This window comes from Asterias rubens, chromosome 3 (assembly GCF_902459465.1).
Source record: "Asterias rubens chromosome 3, eAstRub1.3, whole genome shotgun sequence".
Lineage (NCBI taxonomy): Eukaryota > Metazoa > Echinodermata > Asteroidea > Forcipulatida > Asteriidae > Asterias > Asterias rubens.
The window spans coordinates 10248887-10275749 of NC_047064.1; the positions used below are offsets into that span (position 1 = coordinate 10248887).

General features: G+C 38.2%; 1 protein-coding gene across 1 annotated transcript in view; it reads left to right on the forward strand.

The window, feature by feature from the left end:
• LOC117288059 (macrophage mannose receptor 1-like) overlaps positions 1-26863 on the forward strand; it is a 57682-nt gene that overhangs the window by 19025 nt on the left and 11794 nt on the right. Inside the window, exons 14-33 of the mRNA XM_033768751.1 lie at positions 501-657; positions 2761-2799; positions 3383-3553; positions 4853-4969; positions 5280-5396; positions 7241-7474; positions 7987-8211; positions 10265-10431; positions 11633-11737; positions 12755-12870; positions 14319-14470; positions 16090-16298; positions 17179-17327; positions 18736-18797; positions 19334-19510; positions 20056-20091; positions 21604-21779; positions 22829-22899; positions 25151-25245; positions 25999-26265. Of these exons, the coding sequence (XP_033624642.1) occupies positions 501-657; positions 2761-2799; positions 3383-3553; positions 4853-4969; positions 5280-5396; positions 7241-7474; positions 7987-8211; positions 10265-10431; positions 11633-11737; positions 12755-12870; positions 14319-14470; positions 16090-16298; positions 17179-17327; positions 18736-18797; positions 19334-19510; positions 20056-20091; positions 21604-21779; positions 22829-22899; positions 25151-25245; positions 25999-26265 (2842 nt within the window). The remainder of the gene's footprint in view (positions 1-500; positions 658-2760; positions 2800-3382; positions 3554-4852; positions 4970-5279; positions 5397-7240; positions 7475-7986; positions 8212-10264; positions 10432-11632; positions 11738-12754; positions 12871-14318; positions 14471-16089; positions 16299-17178; positions 17328-18735; positions 18798-19333; positions 19511-20055; positions 20092-21603; positions 21780-22828; positions 22900-25150; positions 25246-25998; positions 26266-26863) is intronic.

Genomic DNA, 26863 nt, shown 5'->3' on the forward strand with positions numbered 1-26863 from the left:
TTACCGAGGTAGAACAATAACTGTTGTGTGGCCACGGATCACACCCATGTTTGCCATACAACCTGGAAATCGGCAGACAGGAGATCACCTTTAGATTTCTGAAAAAAATAGTTGCATCCCCTTAAGTTGGTAGAATGCCGGCATGTTAATCCACAGGACTTGGTTCAAATCCTACTCTTGTAAATTTGTCTTTGTTCAATCAAAATTATTATTAATGATCCCTGGCTACACGGCAGTTAACAGTTGTATGGCTTCTGGCACCCCCAAACAAAGATATTGATAAAATAGGGACAATGCCAACATAGGGCTAGATAGCTCAGTTGGTAAAGCGCCGGCACATTAATCCGGAGGTTATTGGTTCGACACCCACCCTTGTAAATTTGTTAGATTATTATTTTAGAGTTGACAAAATTGAATCAGATTTGATTTCGAGAAACTAAATTTCTTCAATTTCCATCATACCAACATCATTAATTTTTGCTATCACTGCAATTATACAGACAAATTTCCGGAACTGGGGATCTGGGGAGCCCAATAACTTTGGTGCCGGAGGTGACGAGGATTGTGTTCATTTGGAATCAGCTTTCCAGAAGGTTGGAGTCTGGAATGACATTAACTGTGACTACCCATACCGCTTCATCTGCAAGAAACCCAAGAGTAAGTTCAAATCTGTACATTACAATAACAGTTTCATATACACTGTAGCTGCTTAAAGACACTGGACACTATTGGTAATTACTCAAAATAATTATTAGCATAAAACCTTTCTTGGTAACAAGTAATGGGGAGAGGTTGATAGTATAAAACATTGTGAGAAACGGCTCCCTCTGAAGTGACACAGTTTTCGAGAAAGAAGTAATTTTCCACAAATTTGATTTCGAGACCGCAGAATTACATTTTGAGGTCTCAAAATCAAGCATCTGAAAGCACACAACTTCGTGTGAAATGGTGTTTGTTCTTTCATAGTTATCTCGCAACTTTGACCACCAATTGAGCTCAAATTTTCACAGGTTCGTTATTTTATGCATATGTTGAGATACACCAAGTGAGAAGACTAGTCTTTGACAATTACCAACAGTGTCCAAAAAGGATTGGGGTACTTTTTGTAACGCAAAACACAATTGTCCGCAGATTTACATTAAACTTACACAGTTTGAAGATAATGATAGCAGAAAGCTTCCCTTTAAATATTACTTATTGAGGTGCTGTATGAGTAAAACAGTGTCACAAAAATACGTTTTACATGCTAAAATAATGGGTGCGACTTGTTTTACTAATTTCTCAAAAACCACTGCACATTAGTAGTTTTTTTTTAAAGAGGTTATCAACCATCATTATCTTCAAACTGTGTGAGTTTAATGTAAATCTTTGGACACCCAGACCCTTCAAGCACAAAAAAGTAGCTAAGCACAATAAACTTATACTTACCAGATTGACAACCAAAATACAATCTCACAATACTATTTGTGGCTGGTATCTTGCTTGTATTTGCTAAGCAGATTTTTTAGCCAAACTTTCTGCTTAAGCAGCTCCATGATATTGAGCCAAGGTGGCCAGATGGACAATTAGCATAACTTTCAATTTTCTAGTAGCAAGGCTGGTGCAAGGGAGCTGATGGTCGTTCAAATCTCAGCAGAACTTACACCCAAAGTTTTAAATCCAATTTACTAATTTCTTTTAACTGTCTCTCATGAATTTTTTCAAACACAAGGAATATTGAAAATGAAAGATATTAATGAATGTAACAATATAAATATAATATAATAAATAAAAATAATAACAAATAGCTACTTCTCTCATATATCTCCAGTTTCCTGGCGATGACTAGAGCAGACTAGTTGAGACGTTGAGACCAATTTAAGAACTCACTCCGCAGTAGTGCAGTTAATCCTTTAAAGGCACTGTACACATTTTAGTAATTGTCAAAGACCAGTGTTCTCACTTGGTGTATTCCATCATACGCATAAAATAACAAGCCTGTGAAAATTTGGGCTCAATTGGTCATCGAAGTTGCGAGAAAATTATGAAAGAAAAAACACCCTTGTTGGACAAATTCGTGTGCTTTCAGACAGGAATAAAAGACTTCTAGCTGGAAGTCTTTAATGGACCCTTCCCATGAAATATGCGAATTACATTCACGCATGCGTACATACCTTGCTGGTTGGCAAACACCATTGAATTGTGCACTAAGCAGACGCGCAATCGCGTCTGCGTCACGCACCCATTAGCCGTGTACAAAACAGCGCGATTCCCTCAGTTTGCCAGCCAAAACTTAAGTGCGCACGCCCTATGTGCAATTTACATATTTCATGGGAAGGGTCTATTATTTTAGTGAGAAATTATGTCTTTCTCTAAAACTACATTACTTCAGAGGGAATAGTTTCCCACAATGTTTTATACTATCAACAGCTCTCCAATGCTCGTTACCAAGTCAGTTTTTAAGTAAATATTTGTTTTGAGTAATTACCAAATGTGTACCCTCCCTTTAAGCTGAAGCAGTAGTCCCAGCAGATTTTCTACCTTCCGCCCAGGTAGTATTTAAAAAGCATGACAGTTCGTTTAAGAACTGAAAAAAATCTCCCGTCAAATCTGAGAAACCTACTCAGCGGTAGTACAATATAATTAAAGCAAGACAGTTCTGTAAAGAACAACTACCTAGCAATTAGATACACACATGGTGTAAGCACAGACAAAATATATATATTTTAATGTAAATAATTAAAATTGTGAATGCCCACATTTCTTTCTTTGTCCTATCAGCCGGCAATGATGTAAACACTCCAGCACCAACAGCACCAGGTAAGGCCCTCTGAGTGAGAACAATATTTTCAACAGCAAGTTGCAAGTTAATGCATCGTAGTTACACATTTTTCTTCTAAAGTATTGAGTTTAGAGACTTTTTAAAAAACATAAATTAATCATGAATCTGAAAATTTTTCCAAAAGTAACAGCAAATTTTGTGTGTCATTGATAATACTTGTACTTTGTTCTTGCAAAGTTGATACAGATATGTAGTTTATTGACTTTTAAAAAGATCATCTAATTGCAGCGTTGGTAGGCTCATAATATTGGGTCTGGTTACAAAATTACGATTATCATAGGCAAAACTATCCAAATTCATTGTCTACTTGTTGAGAAAATGGCAAAAGTTTTATGGGAATAAACCCACAGGCAAATCACTTAGGTCAAATTCAAACCTCTGACTTTTGCATTTCTAGAGCACTAGACCACTAAGCTAGCCCGATGGCTAGAGGCAGTTTGATTCCTTAGCAGAGGGCACCGCAACGATAATAGATGAATGGATCAAGAGTATAATTTCGTTGTTGGCCCTTACACCGATGTAAGAGTTATATCATTTTCTTTTATTTGGCATGTTTGGCAGTTGTTTATGACAGGAAATGCGGCCTTGGTTGGGAGTATGAAAGCTCTGGGGATCGGTGCTACAGTTTCCGAAGTGAAGAAATTACGTGGGAGGAAGCGGAGAATCAGTGTCACAGCGAGGGCGCTCATCTAGTCAGTATCGCTGACATCAAGGAACAGCAATTCTTCTACTGTAAGTCAACATTGCCAAATAAACATTGCCAAAACTCGTTCTCATCGGCGGTTCAAGGTTAATTTATTTTCCACAGTATCAAAAAATGAAAGACATTCACTCGAGAGTGATCAGTTTGAAGAATACAATACAGTAAAGATTATGACAATGCAGAGCAGCAGAGCTTGTAGGCAATGGTCCCTAGAGACATGGAATTGCACAGAGAATAACAATTACAATTTGGTGAACCAAAAGGTTTGCTGTGGAGATGAGGGGAACAAAACATGATCGATCTCACGCTGCGCCATTTTTTTCCAACATGCCTTTCTCACTCTAGGTTCTTTAAAGAGCAAATAAAGGATGATCCCAATATTTCAACTTTTACCGATTTATGGCCAAATAGACATCATAGATACCGGGTAAAAACCATTTTACTCTCAAAATTTGCATTAAGTAATGAATAACTCGAGTCAAAAATGCACCCGGCAGCGCGGCATTTTCAGCAGAGAGTCAAAAACAGCTTATCTATTTTAATGACCTCTTGACGCCAGTGACGATATTCCCCTAATTGGGTGTGGACACAGTTCTCCAGCTTTGGCAAACTGAGGGCGCTATTTTCCACACCAAATAGCCGCCACTGACGTCACGATTCCTTTGTCGCACAGGTTTGTTTGACCCCGCGTTTTTCAGAAACTTGGCTTGAAGCGGTAGAAAACAATTTTTTACCATGTTTTAACATGAAGTAAGAGACTCGTTATATTTTTTTTTATGTTTCCTATGGACTCCAGCTATTAGACAACTGTAATTATTTATATATTTGAGATCATCCTTTATTGGCTGTTTAAAATGTGCCCAAAATATAGCACATTTTAGTTCGGCCTGTGACCGATCCACTCATCGCACCTGCTCAATAGTAACCCGCAAAAGAGGCATTAGGACAAAGAGCAACTGGTCCCCTGTGATTTCTTCTTTGATCTTGTGATGTTTAACTGATGCAGATAAGGGTGACTGTGTAAAAACATTTGAGTGGAATAGCTTAAACAAATTGCAATTTGACACGCTCGTACTAGGTGTCCTACACTGGCCATACAAGCGCCAACAGTTTTAACAAGCTGAGCCACTCAGCATTGTTCAGATTACATCCCTATAACGAAATGTTCACATCTTAATTTTATTGTATATCAAGTCCAAAAACTGAAGGTAGATTTTGCCTTTAAATAGTTCTTTGAAATCAGCCCTATCAGAAAACTAAAATCAGCTATTTATTTTCTCGTAACGTGGTATTGAATGTTGTGTGCCCTTTTTGTTTGCTGATAACAGCTCGTGTGAACTATCTGTCGACCGGTGCTTTATGGATCGGAGCCAGTGATCTCGGAGGTGAAGGGGGATTCAGATGGACTGATGGATCACCATTCAATTATTTCAACTGGGATAGTGGTATGAATTATACACATTTGTTTAATCAGTATTCTAGTAATAATAATAATAATAAAGATACAGATTTTGTTTTTACCCTTACACTTATGTGTGCACTGCATACTCAATACTTTCCCCAGTTCTGGGAAAAAAACATCACAGGCTTGCTACTCGGGTGGGATTCAGATGTTTTTGTTCCAAGTTAAAAATTCCTTTCCTTATGTGTTATTCACTAACCATAATTTATTCTTATACCCTCCCCAGGAGTAAAACATGGTGCAATTATCTTCTTTGGCTAATTTGTTAATTTATTTATTTTCACTCCTTCAAGGTGAACCTAACAATGACGGACTGGCCGGTGAGAACTGTTGTGACTTTTACACGGGCAGTGGCAAATGGAATGACAACAAGTGCTTCCAAGTACGTCCATATGCCTGCAAGCAAATAGGTAAGAGTCTCCTAACCCTACTCAACTTGAATTTTCTTTCTTATTCCAAATAATTGTAAGGCCGTTGTTTGTTTTAGTTGATTTTCTGATTTTCTGAGTAACTCAATTAAAAAATCAATTACTCTACCTGTCTTTACAAGAAATTTGAAAAAGCAACTACTTGATGGATATTCATAGATTATGACTGTTTCTGCATTGCCTAGGTTATGTTATCTTTCAACACACCTTACATTAGCCGTTGTTGTGTTTGTCTGTCAAGTCTATTGTCTGTACAATATGTGCTGGTGCTGTTATTTTTGTGTTCGTCTGTCCTTAGGTTAAGGAACAAAAGCCACGGCTTCACCTGAACCTAATTGTTGTCCAACCGCTTATTACATATAAAATTGTTGTTAATCTATTATTTATATTGCGTATACATTGTAATAGCCTACTTTATCATAAACATGTTATTGTGTAACTGAATGTAATGTTAATCTATGTACTGTAAGATGAATGGCAGCGATGAAATAAATGTTAATGTTAATTAATAAGTTAATTAATTAATAATGGTCGCTTTGTTTGATTTTGTTCATTCTATTTTTCTCCTGAAGACGATCAGAGCATACTGAGTTGTCAACCACCTTCTCAAAACCAACACTACTCAAATCAGATTCACATATGGTGCTACCGCAAAACCTCACCTAAATTTACTCCCACCATGCAAAGTTTTAAATCCTACTCATCTTATTTTGCAATATTTTCTGACCTTTTTTTGTGATTGTTTATAATTGTTTTCACTTTAAATTTGTTTGATTTAACTAAGAGAGTAGTGTTGGTTCTGAAGAGAACCAGTGGTTAACGACTCGACAACATATCGATCAGTATGCTTTGATCATCTTCTGGAGAAGATCATACTGATCGAAACGTTGAGTCGTTAAAGGAACACATTGCCTTGGATCGGACGAGTTGGTCTATAAAAAGCGTTTGTAACCGTTTGTTATAAAATGCATATGGTTGAAAAGATGTTTTAAAAGTAGAATACAATGATCCACACAAATTTGCCTTGAAATCTCGTGGTTTTCCTTTTATTTTGCGGACTAACACGGTCGGCCATTTATGAGAATCAAAAACTGGACTCCCATAAATGGCCGACTGTGTTAGTCGACGAGGTAAAAGAAAAACCGTGCAATTTCGAGGCATGTTTGTGTGGATCATTGTATTATACTTTTACAACATCTTTCTACCCATATACATTTAGTAACAAACGGTTACAAACGTTTTTATAGACCAAGTCGTCCGATCCAAGGCAACGTGTTCCTTTAACCACCGGTTCTTTTCAGAACCAACACTACTCAAAAGAGAAATTCACATGGTGTTTACTGCAAACCTCTCGTAATTATACTTCTACCATGCAAAGTTTCAAATCAAATCCTATTTCTTGATTAAAAGACACTGGGCACCTTTTGTAATTGTCAAAGACCAGTCTTCTCACTTGGTGTATCTCAACATGTGCATTAAATAACAAACCTGTGAAAATTTGAGCTCAATTGGTCGTCGAAGTTGTCGAAATAATGAAAAGAAAAAACACCCTTGTCACACAAAGTTGTGTGCTTTCAGATGCTTGATTTCGAGACCTCAAAATCTAATCTATTTTTGAGGTCTCAAAATCAGATTCGTGGAAAAAAACTTCTTTCTCGAAAACTACATGACTTCAGAGGGAGCTGTTTCTCACAAGGTTTTACACTATCAACAGCTCCCCATTACTCGTTTCAAAGTGAGGTTTTATGCTAATAATTATTTTGGGTAATTACCAGTAGTGTCCACTGCCTTTAAAATATTGATTGTTTTTCCTCTGTTTGAAAAAGATTACATCCAAACATACTTCATCCCATCTCGTCTGAGGAAACTTGACCAAACCAATGCCGTAGTGATACCCAGTGTGTGGCCCGAGGATTGCGCAATGGCATGTATCAAGAGTCCCAACTGTATGTCCTTTGACTACGGGAGAATCAATATGGAATGTCGACTGAACACTCAGGTATCAAGCGGCGGGCTGGTACCTACTGACAACCTGGATCCTTTTGATTACTATGAGAGAGGTAATAAGGCCCCCCCCCAAAAAAAAACAGAAACTGTCTGTTTGTACAAAGAATTAAAATAATAATATTAATAATAATGGAGACTTTTACTGTGCCATGTCGTGTCACAAGGTGGCACTCCTGGCGCAGGAACCCTTACTAAGCTGACATCTAGGAACTGAAACAAACTAAACAGAAGGTGAAAACCGCTTAAGAGATTAATGGATTAATTTGTGATCAAGCACACTTTGTACCAGACAACAATCAAATTTAACACGCAAACGACTTATGATTTTTTAGCCTGAGGAAATCTTTCAGGGAGAACACTAGTTTTGAAAGGCGGCAGGCATTAAAAAATCCCTTGCAAAATTATAATTATTGTTATAATAATATAGCACTAGAAGTTACACATACAAAATCAAATTTAATTAAAACCTGGACCAGCCATTGTCTGCAAGAAATGAGTGATTTTAATGCACTGTTTTTGTGAGCTTCTGAATTTCTCTACTGCCTAATTCTCTTCTACTCTTCAGATTTTTCGGCGACTACCGACGCACCACCACCAACCCTCCCATCCTTTTATAACTGCCCATCTGATGACTGGTTGCCCTATGGTGATAGCTGTTACTATGTTCAGAGCGATAAGACTGATTTCAGCAGTGCACAGACGCAGTGTCAGGCGCGCATGAACAACGCAAACCTCGTCTCAATCGCTAACCTGAATGAGAATAACTTTGTTCTGAGTGCTATTAATCAAGGTACTATAGTTAACAGAATTCTTTTTCCTTTTTTTTTTTCTTGTCTTTATAGACAAAAGACCGATCCTTTAAGCTCCGCGCCTTTGCGTATTGACCAATCACAACCCATTGCGCAACCAAAAGCCCGACAAAATAAAGTCCAACAGGCGTGCGCGTAGGTTTGCAAGCCTGCGCGGCAGAGTTGTGCAAAATGGCATTGGAGAGGCTCCATGTCCTTGCTCATACATGTGCCTTGGGCGGAGCTTAATTGATCGGTCTATAATATAGGATTTCAACAGAAAAACAGTCATGTTTAAAAGCGGTCTTATATTGGTCTAAATTAACCAACCACACCATTTCTGAAGAGTTGTAATGATGGTAATTTCCTTCATGTCTAGTTTTTATGTTATAAATCATTTACTCACCCCACCCATCTCACACCACCTACTCGAACCACACCTAGCTCAACCTATCCCATCTAGCCCAACCCCAACCAGCCTTAGGCCTACCCATCCTATCTGGCTCAACCTATCCCAACCCACCCATCCAACACATCTGAGCCCACTTTCCCAACCCATCTAGCCCAACCCATCCCAACCCCGACCCACCAACCCATTCCAACCCATTCCATCCCTACCACTACTCATCCCATCTGGCCCCACCTATCGTATGGCCCCCCTTCATCCCAACCAGTCTTATCTAGCCAACCCATCTCAATCCTAACCCAACCCAACCAGCCCAACCCATCCAATCTAGCCCAACTCATGCCAAGCAATTCCATCCCATCTATCCCAGCCTACCCCATCTAGCCCAATTAGGCAGCCCAACCCATCCAATCTCCCCAACCCATCCCAACTAATTGCGCCCCACCACCTCTGCTAAATTCATCCCGTATGACCCTTTCCATCCCAACCAGTCTTATCTAGCCAACCCATCTCAATCCCAACCAGGCCAACCCATCCAATCTATCCCAACCCATCCCAACCTATTGTGCCCCACCACCTCTGCTATTCATCCCGTATGACCCCTTCCATCCCAACCAGTCTTATCTAGCCAACCCATCTCAATCCCAACCAGGCCAACCCATCCAATCTATCCCAACCCATCCCAACCTTTTGCACCCCACCACCTCTGCTAAATTCATCCTGTTCGACCCCTTCCATCCCAACCAGTCTTATCTAGCCAACCCATCTCAATCCCAACCAGGCCAACCCATCCAATCTATCCCAACCCATCCCAACCTATTGTGCCCCACCACCTCTGCTATTCATCCCGTATGACCCCTTCCATCCCAACCAGTCTTATCTAGCCAACCCATCTCAATCCCAACCAGGCCAACCCATCCAATCTATCCCAACCCATCCCAACCTATTGCCCCAACCAGCCTCTCCCTAATCCACTAACCCATAAACTATATGCTACCCAAAACCTTTTACCATTAGAGTTTTAAGGATCATTCAGCAGTTTCATTCCATGGCTTAAATTCAGATATCCACCAAAAAGAATTGAGCTCTTTAATAAATGAGTCTAATTGTTTCTTTACAGAAAATAGACTTAGGCCGTGTCCGAAACAACGACTTCGGCTACAGCTACGTCTAGATCAGCGCGTCTACCAGTGTTGACGAATAGGCAGACGCGCGCGATCTAGCCGTAGCTGTAGCCGAAGTCGCCGTTTAGGACACGGCCTTAGCTGTATTAATTGGTTTTTACCCATACACCGATGTGTGTTTGCACTGTATACTCAGTACTTTCCCGAGACCTGTGGAAAAAAACACCACAGGCATGATTAAAAACCAATTAATATTCTTTCTGATGCAAATTTAACATCTCTTATTAGAATTAGCTGTTGCAAACTGCTTATCAAACAAGAAGACCTATGGTATAAATGCAAAAATCATTTAACGGCCTGGTGTTTTGAGCTTAGCAAAGTCCTTCTCGAAGGCTAAAAACACACACCAAAATTATAAATGAGAAATTCATATGATATTTTCTAATAACCCCAACCCCACTTCTAGAAGAATACCTATGTTTGTGCATTTTTGATGAATGATTGAATCTCATCTGCTCAACCCAGATCTAACTTCTGATTATAAATCGAGTGCTTGGATCGGCATGAGTGACCTTAGCTCTGAAATGTACTATGAATGGCTAGATGGCACTGAAGTTACGTTCACCAATTGGGCATACTATGAGCCTAACAACCAAGGCACTGAAGACTGTGTGGAGATATACATGAGTAGCGTAAGTTTTGGGTTCATCAAAACTATGAATTTTCTGTTTAAAGGCACTGGACCAATTTGGTAATTGTCATAGGTCTCTCACTCCTAACATTATCCATTAAATAACAAATCTGTGAAAACTTTGTGTGAATTGGTCATCGAAGTTGCAAGAGAATAATGAAAGTTTCAGATGCATCATAAAAGGCTTCAGCCTGAAGTGTTTTAACATTTAAGTGAGAAATTACCTCTTTCTCAAAAAAGTGTTACTTCTAAGGGAGCTGTTTCTCACAATGTTTTATACTATCAACAGTTTGTTTGATTCCCTTCCCCCTCCTCCACTTCATTCCGGCAACTTTCTATTTTATTCTCTTCTTGATTGTCCTTTTTTAGACTTGAAAATAATTTTGCATCTGAGATGGTTGTTCAGTACTCTAATCCAATTTAGTTGGAAACTTAATTGCCCTGCCATTTAAAAAAAAAAACTACCAGGCATGTGACATCCTAGCTTAATTGCCAAGCCATATTTACAATACTTTGACACCCGAACAAAGATTTTGACAGCATAGGTCTAGACAGCTCAGTTGGAATTAAGAGTGCCGGCACGTTAATCCAGAGGTCGCAAGTTCAAGTCCCACTTGAGTCATTTATCCTTTGTTCAACCCAAAATGAAAGCTTTATGCATTGCTAAAATTCCTAAGACATTTACAGTACTTCCCTCTATACTGTGGAACATGTGAAATAGACCTTTTCGCAAATACCGGGGCGCGCGCGTAAAGCTTGGAATTAGGTGCATCGTGGTCTTGCTGGTATCCAAATTTGATCCATATCTATCCCATAATGCACCTCATTCAACAGTCTGCGCTTGCGCATTGGTATTTGCGATAGGGTCTATGGTTATACTTTGGTTATACAATGGTTATACAGTGGTTATACTGTTGGTTTAAATATGATTGGCATATAAAAGAACCCAGTGCACTTATCAGAAAGAGAAGGGGTTCGCCCCAGTGTTCCTGGCTGTGGCTGCTGTATGCGCCGTAGCACCTTGTAGACCCTTTTATAAGGTGCTACATAGTTGGGTCTCAGAATTCATCACTGCAATAACCTATCTTTCTGAAAGTTTGTATATACTCGGCGCCTTGAGTACCTTGTTTGGTAGATACGTGCGCTACATAAAGACTTCGATATTATTATTGTTATCATTATTTTGTTTTATTTTTCTATAGGGTGAATGGAATGATATCAACTGCCAGGGATATCTCTTTCCATCTGTGTGTGAGGTAGCTAAAGGTCCATCAGGAACACCACCTCTTAACACCGGATGTCAGCCGGTAAAACAGACTCGGAATTATCAACTACATCAATTTCAATTGCTTAATTTCGTTCATCAACAAGTCTAACACTTCACTGTTTTGAACCCTATAAAATTAAGAAAAAGTACAGAAGCGCGTGTTAAGTATTTTCAAGAGATATCTAAACTCTGTAAACTTGAAACAAACTTATCTGAAAACTTGTGGCTCTTATAACATTTTGTGTGTGTTTCAGTACTGATGCACACAATGCTAATCAGCTGCAGATTCAGGATTGTACCTAGGAGTCAATAATCAGGAGAGGTTTAAAACAATCCTGAAGCGCCAAAAAGTAGTGGGAAGGTTGTGATGATTATTGGTAACATCTGTAGCGAGGTTAAAGACACTGGACACTATTAGTAATTGTCAAAGACCAGTTTTTTCCTTTGGTGTATCTCAACATATACATTAAAAAAAAAACTTTGAAAATTTGAGCTCTATTGGTCGTTGAAGGTGCGAGATATCTATGAAATCTGAGGTCTCAAAATCAAATTCGTGGAAAAATACTTCTTTCTCATTACCAAGTAAGGTTTTATGCTAACAACTATTTTGAGTACAAATAGTGTCCACTGCCTTAAGGCTATGCAGCAACTCGATATGATAACTTGAATCGTTAAAGTTTACAAAAGAAAAAAGAGAGTTTCAAGATGTTGATTAAATTGGTCATCGCTAGGGGATGTGCGGACACTCCTCCAGGATCCATGCACTCCTGTTATCGGTTACACAACTCTCCCGCCTTCACCACTAACGCGCAACAGCATAATAAACATGATTGCCTGCTAGATTTGGTTTAATCTCCTTCTTTTGATTATATTTTAGAAATATCAACATTTTTCATAACCTTCTTTCACAACGACTCCTGTCAACTCTTTGTATGATCCCCCAAATTGTTCTTTCAATTTGCGATTTTCAAATTCCGCTCTAGTAAATGTTTCTCTGTTCACCTCCAATCTTTTAATTTCTTTTTTATTAATGATGATTGTGTTTTTGAATCCACAGGGATGGCAAGCATATCTGGGATCGTGTTACAAATTTGAGACCAGCCCAGCTACTTGGAGTACAGCCAGGAGTAATTGTAACAGTATGGGTGGTAACTTGGTATCTGTCAGTCATATGTAAGTCTCTTCACCACTGGGCACAATTTTCATGGAACTAACTTCAGAATAAAATGTAGCTAAGCATATCAAAATAATGCCTACCAGAATAAGAAAATTGGCAAAAGTACCCGTTCACTTGTATTATCGTTTGGTTTATTACTAAATACTTGAAATAAAAAAGTTGCATCCCCTTAATTTAGGTGATCCCCTGGCTGCTGCTTCCCAGGTTGTATCCTTAGCTTTGGTGTGTCCCTGGCTTTACTTGTCAATTAATTATTGTATTGCTTCTGACTTTTTATTTTTTTATTTTATTTGTTTTATGCAAGTCGCCTGACACACAAGGCCTGAAGGCCACTTCAAGGTGTGCGCTCATTAATATTTTCCAGAGGCCGTTGCCACCTACTCATAGGGCTGAAACAGGGTTACCCCTTTCACAGTACATACAAATGTAGGCTTGGGTATCATCAATTCGAAGCCTGGCCGGTAGAGCAGAAAGCACTAAAGAAAGCATTGACAAAATATGGAGGCCGCCAGTATAGGGCTTTATAGCTCAGTTTGTAGAGCACTGTCACAATAATCTAGAGGTCGTTGGTTCACATCCGGCTCTGGTAAATTGTTCTTTGTTCAACCCGAAATGATAAACAAAATTACCGGGGCAGTTCCCCTTGTGGTTACTGAATACTTGTGGCTTGTAAAAGTGCATAATAAATACACATTAATATTGTTAATTAAGTATAAGATTTCCATTGACACCATGAAAAAACTCTTTCGTGAGTCGTGGTGGCACTGAGAAGTGCTAGTTTGTACTGCTGGATCATGTCAGTGTGCTCTGACCACCTTCTGAAGAAGAGTACACTGACCGAAACGTCGAGCAGTACAGACTAGCTCTTCTCAGAGCCACACCAACTAAGCTTGGGGGATACCACGATATTATTCAATATCGGGATACTAATTTGGAAACGATTTTGATATCAGATCGATTTGATTATCGAAATATCGATAAATCGCGATATAATAATAATGATAATGATAATAATAATAATAAACCGTTCTTATAAAGCGCATTACACACGGAGTCCCAATGCGCGGTACAAAGATTAAGTAGTGCGATATCGATTATAAGTATCGCGATGTATTTCCTAGCCGAGACATCTTGCACCCCATATAGGTTTGGAGTAAAACCAGAAGAATAGGTCATTAGAACACCTCTCTTATGCTAGGACTGTCTCCTCTACAACTTTCACTGGGAGTTTGAAGACTGATGATGTCAAATTTAATAAATCACGATTATATCGAATATCACGATATTTATTGTATACGATATGACGGGAATAAAATAAATCGATATCGCCCAGGCTTAACCACTACTTACAAAAGAGTTTTTAACATGGTGTCATCGCAGACATTAACTAAGTATTTTTTCACGATGCATAAGCTATGAGTCTTGTTGTTTTTAATATTATTAGGTATGATGCAGCTTATGTGAGTGCTCAAGTAGGCCTGCAGACGCACGGCACTAATGTATGGATAGGAATGAGTGACCCAAACAACTCAGGGTTGTATGAATGGGCTGATGGCTCAGCTATATCTTATACTAACTGGGGACAGGCACAGCCAGGTAAGTGGAGATCACTGGCCTCGGGGTAGGCCTTTTATTGAAAGAGGGGCTTCGAGGTCCATTCTAGTGTTGAAATGCACACAGTTTTCCAATAGACCCCACCCAGGTCAAAATTCCAGTTGAACCTAGTTAACAGGGGTCAACTGGTTCATCTGGAAAGTGCCCAAACTCGTCCATTTTCCATGTTAACCAACTGGTTTGGACTAGGTTTAACTGTGTTCAACTAGGTTGAAATTATAAACCAGTTGGTTTCTGTCCATTTTCCATATTAAACCAACTGGTTTTAACTGTGTTTAACTAGTTTATCAACTGGTTTCACCTAGTTCCAGTTTAACTAGGTTCAACTGGAATTTCGACCTGGGCAATTTCATATCCTAATCCGTTTTCACATGGAGGCAATTCCTTAAAAAGAAATTCATTTTGGCGAATCAGTGTTGACACATATCGGATTTTATTATTAACGTCAGCACTTTCCCAAAGTTACAAGTGATCAAATTTTATAGTTTTGTACTAACACTAATTAGCAAACGGTGTCCGAAAACTATGATTTCAAAAAAAGTTCAAATGCGGATTTCGCCAATCATGAAATTTTGGCTACCAGGGCTAAATTCGAACTGCCTCTAGCTACCGGGCTACCTCGGTTGTCTAGTTGGTAAGACACTGCTCTAGAATTGCAAGGGTCATGGGTTTAAATCCCACCCGAGTAATATGCCTGTGATATTTTTTCACAGGACTCGGCGAAAGTACTGAGTATACAGTGCTAGCACACATCGGTGTATGGGTAAACAACCAAAATTATTAGGGCTAAATTGCCTCTTCCTAAAACAGTGTCGATATGATGTTACAAGTGCCTTGCTCAGGGGCCAATTTCATAGAGCTGCTTAAGCAACAAATTTGCTTAAGCATGAAAATAGCTCGCTTATTTTACACATGCTACTGGCCAAAATTTCATGCCAGATACATTGCTTATGACTAGTATTTAGCTGTTGTTTACTTAGCATAACAATTGAGTGGAGTCTTGGCCGGTAATCTGATTTTACTAAGCAATGGATTTTTTGCTTAAGCAAAATTTTGGGCTTAAGCAGCTCTATGAAATTGGGCCCTGGTCATTGAAGACCTATCATTGGCCAAGAGTGGTGCACAGTGCTTACATGCGGAAATAATTAATTGTTTGACCTCAGCGTTGGCAGACAATAAAAGGGGTCTATAGATTAGAGTCCTTAAAAGAAAGAGGGGAAACATTTTACAAGTCTACTTCATTTTAAAAAGGTGTAAAATGCCATTTTATTTGATACTCTTTCCAATTTTGAAACGTTACATATCATCAAATTAACAAAAGCATGGGTCTGTACATTCCAAAGAGGAATTTCTGCGCCAGTCAAAAGTTCAAATTAAATGCCTTTTTGATTGAATATTAACCAAATTCAGGACAAATTTGGAAATGACCAGTACAAAAATGTACAGACCATGTATTTCAAAAGTGACCTCATCAATTTCTTGGGGGTATTTAAAACAGGAAAAGAAAAATGTGCTTTTAAGCACCATTGAATAAGTCTCATCAAACTTGCAAATCGTTGTTGATAATCGAGCAAATATTTTGTTACTATACCCACTCCCAGACTCCAGCAATGGCCTGTGCGTTTCCATCAACTCCGGAGCCCCCGCTGCAGGGTATTGGTACAACACAGCTTGTTCCCAGAGCCTACCATACGTCTGTGAGGCAGCACGGCCTGGATATACAACTATGGCTCCCCCTGCCGTGGGTACTAACCCAACTAACCTCGGGTGCTCAGCTGGCTGGATTGGATATGGGTACAACTGCTTCAGGGTAAACACAAATTCATTTGTTAGACATCGTCAACTGTCTTTTTGAGCAAGTCTTGATTAGTCAAAGTTTCATGGTCCAGTTGTTATAATAAATAATAATAACTAACAGCATTTTAAAGGACGCATTATGAACCTCAGATTCAAATTTATTGATATAAATGATTTGGGGTTGAACAAATAAAAAATTACTTCATTTTTTTAACTTTTTTTTTCTTTTCTTTTTTATGCAAGTCGCCCAAAACAAAGCTAAAAGCCACTCTAGGTTAAGGGCTACAAGGAAGAAAACATAGACATGCAGAAACTCAGTGGAGCTGAAGGTGGGAATTGACATTCCTAAAATTGACTGGAGTAAAACTCAAACCAACGACATCAAAAAACAAGCTGGCGCTCTACCAACTGAGCCAACGGAGCTCTAGTCAAATTTATTAAATTAAATTTATCTTTCTCCAAACTCAATTCAATTAACCTCAATTAATCTTTATTGAGATCTCAAAAAGGGTAGTTCAAATACTTGCATACAGTAGAAATGTAGACACATTAAAATTAGACAAGGGCTATATACAATTACAAGAAAAACCACTAAAAAGCGATAAGAAAAATACCTGGAGACTGGACGATAAAATTTATAATTAACGCTTAAAATTGGGAGTGTGGTGTGTTATGGTGCGTTATTGTAAAAGTACTTTACTTCAAATGGGTCAGTTATAGCAATGTTTTATAGTATCAACATATTTCCAAAGTTCTTCACCAAATTGTTTTTTATATCATTTTCTTTGGAGTAATTACCAAAAGTACACCCTGCCTTTACCATGAACTTTATTTAAACATAATTTTGTTTGCCATTGATTTATTTGTCTTTCTATTTGTTCATTTGTGTTCAGGTATTTGAAGTTGATAATTATGACCAGAAACTTGGCTGGAACGAAGCCCAAGCATTCTGCCGGGGTTTAACAGATACAGGGGAAGGGAATCTTATTAGCTATCATTCACCAGATGAAGAACTCTACCTGGTCAACAGCTTTCTGACTGAGTGAGTTAATTAAGATTTGGGGTTGAGCAAAGACAAATTGAGTAGACTAGGACTCGAACCAACGACCTCCGGATTAAAGTGACGACGCTCTACCAACTGAGCTATCTAGCCCTATGGTGCCTATGAGTTCCACTCTAGTCTTTTTTTTTAACCCCAAATTATTTTAAATTTATCCAGTTGATCTCCCATGTGGTTTGAGTCCCACTCTAGAAATTTTTTTTTTGACCATTACCCCCAGTCAGTTTCTCATGTGGTTTATAACATACATTCATAAATACCTAAGACAGTTTATCCATTCTGATTGGTTGATACGGCATCACGAGGGGCTGTTTGAACGGATGATATTACACCAGTAAAAAGTGTTGAAACATTGGCGTGAAACGCGTGTTTGCACCTGTGCTTATAAGTCAGTTTCTTCATTCCTATTGGTCGAGAGCAACGGCTGAAACAGTTGTGCCACATCACGCGATACGCGCGATGATGTGTTGAAAGAAATCATTGAACAATTATAATTTTTGCATTTATTTTACTTTTTGACCAAAAAAGTGCTGATGTTTTTTTGACCAAAAAGGTATTTATGAATGGGAATCAAAGAGTGTTGAATCGGTTTTCAACTAGTGGTTTAAACCAGCCGAGGACTGGTTCTTGATAATTTACCTCGACTTCATCTCGGTAAAATTATCAAGAACCAGGCCTCGTTGGGATTGAACCGCTAGTTGAAAACCTCTTCACCACACATTGATTCCCTTATTGTAAGTTAATTAAGCCATTGTGGACATTTAAATTTCACAGCATGTTTTTGACTCTCTTTTTTATTGATTATGTGCTCCTTGGATTGCTGAAGTTAAAGGGAAGGTACACGTTTGGTAATTACTCAAAACAAATATTAACTTAAAAACTGACTTTGTAACTAGCATTGGAGAGCTGTTGATGGTATAAAACATTGTGAGAAACAACTCCCTCTGAAGTAACGTAGTTTTTGAGAAAGAGCTAATTTCTCACTAAAATAATAAAAGACTTCTAGCTAGAAGTCTTTTATTCCTATCTGAAAGCACACAAATCCGTCCAACAAGGGTATTTTTTCTTTCATCATTTTCTCGCAAAAAACGATGACCGATTGAGCCCAAATTTTCCCAGGCTTGTTATTTTAAGCTTATGATGGGATACACCAAGTGAGAAGATTGGTCTTTGACAATTCCCAAACGTGTACCTTCCCTTTAAAGGCACTGGACATTGTAATTACTCAAAATAATTTTTAGCACCAACATTTTCTAATGAGCAATGAAGAGTTGTTGATAGTATGAATAGGAACATTGAAGACAAAATCTGTACAAAATATTTCTAATTTACGTTTTGCCAATAAATAACCAGCTTTATTCGAAACTTGTCATTGTTTTGTAATTATTAGGGCACCTGCTGACAGTAGTTTTGGATACTGGATTGGACTGAATGATCTGGCTAATGAAGGAGGTAAGTTCAAGGAACATTAAAGAATTGGTTTTTGCTAAAGCACTTTATGTAATCCATATGAAACTGACAAACCTGTAGAACTTTGCATGAAATCGATTTAAAAGAAATGAATATAAATCCCTCACTGAGCTATAAATTTGAAACGGGAAAATAAGTTTTATTTATTTCTCATCAAATATGATATTTCGGACAGAAACAGGCCTATATCAAGGGATGTTTTCTACTATTTGCACCATTTGACCGTGTACGTTTTAAAGCCATTATACACTTTTGGAACAGTAAAAAAAAAAAGTTCACAGATTTACAAATGATTTACAAATCTGTGCGAATAAAACGCTGGAGCGATAAACTCCAAACGCGAAATTAACTTGTTTATTTGTAATCATGAGTTTTCAGGCAGAAACATTTCTAGGGATGTTTTCTACTACAATTATCATAAGACTGTGTAAGTTTTATGTAAAACCTGTGATCTTGATTTGTTTTCTTACCAATTCTGTTCCATTAACTTTAATAACCATTTCACAAAAAAATGCTAGGATTTGTTTGGAGTGATGGCAGTCCAGTGGAGTATGAGAACTGGGGCAATGGTGAACCCAATAACTACAATGGAATTGAGAACTGTGCGGAGGGATTCCTGAATGCTGATCCGCTCCGAGGATGGAACGATCTCGCATGTGACTCTCCACGCCACTGGATCTGTGGAGTCCCAAAAAGTAAGAACATTTCATCAGGCTTTACAAGTTTTCAGTAATTTTTTAGTTATGGAGCAAAAACAACTGCATGTAAGGTAAAGCCTCTGCGACTTGTGTCTAGTCACGACTATTGATTGCTTCATCGAGTCGCCACTACCATTTTTTAACTACTCGGTTAATCGTGCCACCACAACTACTACAAAATTAGTCGCAACAACTACTAAATTGTTTTAAAAACTCCAGTTTGCAGGCATGCAACTCTTCTGCGGATTTCGGCATTTTAAACAAAATTATCGGCGCTAGCCTAGTATATGCAGGCAACAACAATGTACAACTACAATCATGTAAAATAAGCCTAGTGCATGCTAACAATGCACCTTAGAGCATAATAAACCTCAACAAATTTTAGGGTACCATTGTGGGTATCATGTCCCGTGGCGTTTTGGCTCCCTCGCTCCGCACTTGCGTTGTGCCTTCGAAAATTGTCCTCAACGGGCAGTTACATGTCCGAGTTTGTCAAACATAAATGATTTAATAATTTACTCTTTGTGTTTTTGTTTTTTAAGATGTTCCAGTTGTTTCACCAACAATACCGTCAATAAGTAAGTAATCATCTAGAATAACACACTATACCGTCAATAAGTAAGTAATCATCTAGAATAACACACTTTATATAACACCCAAGCAGATCCTTGCCATTTGATTGGAGGATTGTCCGTCACGTGATAGCAAATAAAAGTACCATTGCACGCTGAGTCACTCGCCGTGCTTTTTCGTTCCATCCGAAAAGTACCATTGCACGCTGGCACGCTGCCAGCGTGCAATGGTACTTTTCGGATGGAACGAAAAAGCTGAGTAAAAACATCACTGCGTGCGCGTGTCTTTGGTAACGCAGCAGGTGTTACTGCAAGAAGGCATAGTAAAATTACTAGCATTCGGCTTCTACAGTTGAAATTGTTTGTTTTGAAAGTTGTTTCTTTCAATCAAAATGACAAAGTTCTACTTGGATGTTATATAAAACAAATAATGAATGTTTTTCATTCGTGCAATGGTGCGAATATGTTCATTCGTTGAAAGCTGGAATGTTCCATTCAACTCGGCTCCGCCTCGTTGAATAGAACATTCCATCTTTCAACTCATGAACATATTCGCACCATTGCACTCATAAACATTCATTATGTGTATAATATCATCAATATGTTCTTTGTGGCATATTGAAGTTATACAAAATTAACATACAAGTTTTGTAGTATACACTGCAAGTCTCTATTATGGAAAATGAGAATACAACTCAAAAAAAATATTATATTTGTCTATGAAATGAACTCTTTTGTTTAAATTCTTATTTATACAACTTTTCGGGGGAAAATACATTGTAATTTGTTACAAATACATTTTTTACTGTTTTATACAAAACAATGAACTTTTTAAAACTATGAATCAAACAAAAACCAAACTCTTCTTCTTCGAAGCTCTTCTTCTATGACTAGTGGTGACATTAGCAAATAATGTCACGAGAGGTAGGTGTCCCCAGATCTCCCTGTCCCTCATGCATGAAGATATTGCATCTGTTGTCACAAGTCCGATGTCACTGCATAGAATGTCCACATCATCGGGTGGCTTCTACATCCTTGGGCTCGACCTTGCTTCGGCTCGGGCAAGCGCAACCTTTCTGGTTGGAAATTTTATTCTTCTTTTCAAACTACGATTGATGAAAATAGAACAAACGGTGGTTTAAAGATACTGGACACTATTGGTAATTGTCAAAGACCAGTCTTCTCACTTGGTGTATCTCAACATATACATAAAAAACAATTTGGACTCAATTGTTTATCGAAGTTGCAAGCGAATAATGAAAGGAAAAAAAACAACCTTGTTGCACAAATTAATGTGCTTTTAGATGCCTAAAAAAGTCTTCATACCTGGAGTCGTTGAGTATTTGAGTGAGAAATTGCTTCTTTCTCAAAAACTACGTTACTTCAGAGGGAGCCGTTTCTCACAAAGTTTTATACTATCAACAGCTCTCCATTGCTCGTTACCAAGTAAGCTTACAATTATTTTGAATAATTACCGATAGTGTCCAGTGCCTTTAACGTTTTCGTTCCCATCCTCAGATGATAGGTGTCCGGGTAACAGTGAATGGTACTATCGTCAAGGCTATTGCTACTACGTCTCACCAGACTTGAGGAGTCTCAGTGACTGGAACAAAGCTGAAGAATACTGTCATGACAACGGCGGCCATCTTGTGTCCATACATGGAGAAGATGAAAACACTTACGTACGCCAATTGGTAAGTAATCATTAGGGAGTGAGAACATCTAGGAATGATTCTGTTGTTTTAATAAGGGAATCAATGTGTGGTAAAGAGGTTTTCAACTAGTGGTTTAATCCCAACGAGGCCTGGTTCTTGATAATTTCACCGAGACGAAGTCATCGTAAATTATCAAGAACCAGGCCTCGGCGGGTTTAAACCACTAGTGTTAAATTTGCATCGGGATAAAGAATATTCATTTCGGTTTTACATATATACCGATGTGTGTTAGCTCTGTATATACTGTGGGGAAAAAAACCAGGCAAATTACTCGAATGGGATTTGAACCCACGACCTTTGCAATTCTTGAGCAGTGTCATACCAAATAGACAACTGAGATTGCCCAGAAGCTAGAGGCAGTTCGAATCCTATGTTTCAGCAGCGCGTACTGCAACAATTCAATAGAAGTGAAATTTGCATCAGGGATAAAAAGTATCCACTTCTTCTGTTATAGTTGTTACTTGTTGGGGGTGTTTGTTTGTTTGTTTGGTTGTATGTCTGTTTGTATTTTTTATTTTTTTATTTTTTATTTCGCACCCAGCAGCGTAGGCACAAATAAATTGGGAACAAGAAGTCTGTTGTAAAAAGTTACTGAGGGAGATTCACTCTTGTTTAGGGATAAATTTTCTTTATAAACTAATCAACTCGGAGTCATTATCGGAGTCAGTACATTAACAGTTAAGGCACTAGACCTATTGGTAATTACTCAAGATAAATTTTAGCTTAAAAACTTGCATGGTAACGAGCAGTGAAGAGCTGTTGAAACTATGTAAAACATTGTGAGAAACGGCTCCTTCTGAAATAACAAAGTTTTTAAGAAAGAGGTAATTTCTCACTCAATAATAAAAAACTTTAGCTGAAGCCTTTTTTAGGCATCTGAAAGCACATATAGTAATACACCAAGTGTTTTATTTGTTTTTTTTCCATAATCCATGTTGCAAATTCGATGACCAATTGAACTCCAATTTGCTTAGGTTTGTTATTTTATGCATTTGTTGACATCAAGTTTGTTGTTTAAATGCTCACAGGTGTATGAGAATGTCTTTATTGACTCTTTTTGGATCGGACTGCGAGAGTATCGTGTGAATGGTGATTACAGGTATGATTATAATAACTATTATAATTAAGTCTCGCACACGGATCCTTGTCATTCGATTGGCAGAATACACATTTCATCCATTAATTTTTCATGTATGAAGAAACAAGCAAAACAAAATTCAAAAAGATTTGTTTGAAAATGTTAAATGACAAAAGATATCTTAGTTAATGTTGGCATCTTCCTTCCTGATATAACATTCATAAATACCTCAGACAGTTTCGCTATTCCTACTGGTGGAGAGCGCGTCACGTGGGTGTGTATAAGCCTTTGTTTATGACCAGTAAAAAGTGGTGAAACATGGGCGTGACACGGGAGCTTGCACCGGTGCTTATAAGACAGTTTCTTCATTCATATTGGTCGAGAGCAACGGCTGAAACAGTTGTGCCACATCACGCGGTACGCGCACAGCATTCCCTTATAAGGAGTTGTTTACCCGAGGGCGGCGGAGGGCCTTACCATTTCATGGCTGGAGGGGTGTTGTGTTGAAAGAAATCATTGAACAATTATAATTTTTGCATTTGTTTTACTTTTTTACCAAAAGTGTTGATGTTTTTTGACCGAAAAGGTATTTAATAATAATAATAATAATAAGACTTGTAATGCGCACATATCCACCCTGCTGGGTGTTCAAGGCGCAGTAAAACCAAAAACAAAACAAAAACAAAACAAAAAACAAAACAAAAACAAAACACAACACAAAGAAAAACAGACACAACAAAATTAGTCATTGAAAACCTGTGACATAAGATAAGTTTTGAGAAGAGACTTGAATTTTGCAGTACAAAGACAAGATCGAAGATTAAGTGGTAGAGAGTTCCAGATGCGTGGCGCGGCTGAAGAAAAAGACCTGTCACCCCATGAGTGTCGAGACTTGGGTTCAATGAGGAGAAGCATAGAACTTGATCGAAGATACCTTGATGGAGTGTAAACTTGAAGCAGTTCAGAAATATAGTGGGGAGCCTTGCCATTAAGAGCTTTGTGGACAATGAGCATCAGCTTGAAGATGATTCGTTGAGAGATAGGGAGCCAGTGTAGTTGTTTCAGAATGGGGGTGATAGAACACGATTTTCTAGACAGTGTCACAATGCGGGCAGCAGTATTTTGGAGCCGTTGAAGTCTGGAAATCTGGTTGTTAGGAAGACTGTAGAGAAGAGCATTGCCGTTGTCAAGACGAGAAGTAACAAATGCGTGAATGACCTTTTCAGTGGCACTTTTGTCCAAGTACTTGCGAATCTTACCTATATTCCTGATGTGATATGATGATAAACGAACAATGTTGTTGATGTGTGGCTGAAGTGTCATTGATGAATCAAAAATAACCCCTAAGTTCCGAGCTTTCAGCGAGGGAGCTATCCGAGCATCACCGATGGAGATGTATGGCACTGAAACCTTAGTTAACTGTTGACGTGACCCAAATAGAAGGAACTCTGTCTTATCATCATTTAACTTCAGGAAGTTTTGTTGTGTCCAACGTCGAATCTCTTGGATGCATTTCTGAATGGGAATCAAAGTGTGTTGAATCAGTTTTCAACTAGCGGTTTAAACCCGCCAGGGCCTGGTTCATTTACCTCAACTTCGTCTTTCGGTAAAATTATCAAGATAATTACCTATTCACCACACATTGGTTCCCTTATTTAAAAAAGAATTTCAACTATCATTAAGAGAGTGCGCCAATGTATTTTCAATAAACAACTTGACTTTTAACCCCTTTTTCCCAGTTTTATTCTCTTGCATCTCTTGGTGTTTCTACTTTGAAGTTTTGAAAATCTTGGTGTTTCTACTTTTATGTTTTGAAAAAGTTGGTATCAACATGGTGTTTAAACAGTATTCAAGCATAGTTTATGCTCTTTTCAAATGTATACAAAAAAGTAATAAATGACCTGGGCGTAATTTCATAGAGCTGCTTAAGCACCAAAAAGTAGCTAAGCACAACAAAATTATGATTACCAGAATAAGTTTACCACCCAATTCACTGCTCATTTTTGCTTAGCAGAATAGTTTGAAGCAATATTGTCTGCTTAAGCAGCTCTATGAAATTGGGCCATCTTACAAACAACTTGTTTTGCTTTGTCCCATCCCAATAAGCCTTATTTAGGTATGGCGGACGTGATAGGAATGTACTGTTTGGTTTGGGTGTATACACACAAATTTACCTAAACCTTCTGGTGTTGTAGCATCGTGTCGGCCATATCTCAGAAAGGCTTATAAGATTTGAGCTGAAACTAAATGTTGCCGATTTTTGTACCGACAGTTGGTCCGATGGCACCCCTCTGGACTACAACAATTGGGATACTAACCAACCCGACGATAGCTCTGGATCTGAACAGTGCGCTGAGTACAGGACAAGTAAAGAATTTTTTCTCAGATTTTTTTTTATAGTCAATTTAGACAAATTGGGTGCATTATTGTTTAGCTTCTCATATCATGTTGTTTGCGCCTAGCTTTTCAAGCAGGAGAAAACGGAACTAGCTGTTGCAACTTGCTTAGCAACCAAAGGGATATTATGGCATAAATGCAAAAAAAAATAGTTAATAGCTTGATGTTTCAACCCTTCAGTAGAGTCTTGACTCAAAATCTTGACAATAGTTAAAGGAACACGTTGCCTTGGATCGGTCAAGTTGGTCTTTGAAAAGCGTCCTGGAACCACTTGTTATAAAATCGATAATGGTTAGAAAGATGTTGTAAAAGACGAATACAATGATCTACACAAATATGCCTTGAAATTGCATGGTTTTCGTTTTACCTCGTCGACAAACCCAACCGTGTTAGTTCGCGACGTAAAATTAAAACCGTGCAATTTTGAGTGATACTTGTGTGGATCATTATATTCTACTTTTAGAACATCTTTCTAACCATATGCATTTCATAACAAACGGTTTCAAACGCTTTTCATAGACCAACTAATCCGATCCAAGGCAACGTGTTCCTTTAAAATAGCTACTTAAAATTTGAATCAAAATTGTCCAGTCAGATTTACCAAACTTTGAATGTTGTATGATGTACTCAAAATAACTGTTAATGTGATAGAAATATACAATAGGATAAAAGAAATTGATAAGTTTCAGTGCTTAATGTTCTATTTCCATCGTTTTTCAACAGCTGGATTTTGGAACGACCAAAATTGTGGAGCTCCACAACCTTTTGTTTGCAAGAAGCCCAAGGATTCAGTTGGTCCAGTCACCCACGCCCCCGCCACACCCAAAGAAGGAGGATGTATGGATTCGTCGTGGCTGAAGGTACATAGCAAGTGCTACAAAGTGTTCGATGGTGCAGCGGACAATGCCAAGACATTTGACGACGCCCGTAAAACGTGTCAGCAGTTCAGGAATGGGGACATTGCTACCATTTTGAATCCTGAAACTCAAGGTTGGTTATCGTTTCTTTATAAAATCACCTTATATTGGTTTCCAAAGATATGTCTGCTTAAGAAGTATCTTGCATGTCTTTCAGTGCCCGCTTTTTATTTTTGCAATTTGAAAATAAAATGCCCAGCCTTTTCAGATGAGTTGCACCCTGCATAAAAATGGTTTAATTGTACTGATGAGACCAGGTAAGCGGTATAGAGCAATCAGAGTGATGACTCTCACTGTACTCACGACAGTTTCACAGTTTCTATCCCAGTGCAATTAGGTTATTGAATGAATAGTACTTTTGTAATGATGTTTTCTGAGGCCCTGCCACTTGTTGCTGTTGTTTTCTTTGCATAATTCTTGTTCATATTGTGTATTTGTTATTTTGTAGCCTGAACGTGGTTTTAGTGTAAAGACCTATTGCGACTACTAAAACTTATTCTTGAAAAAAATATATAGTGGACCTTCCCGTTAATTGAATATTCAAAATAATGATTTTTCAAAGCATCAGCTTGTGAAGTAAAACTTTTAACTTCTCAGTTTTTTTGCGCAACTAAAATCTTCTAAATGATAAAATACCTTAAAACTCTCAGGTCTCATTTAATTTCCTCTGG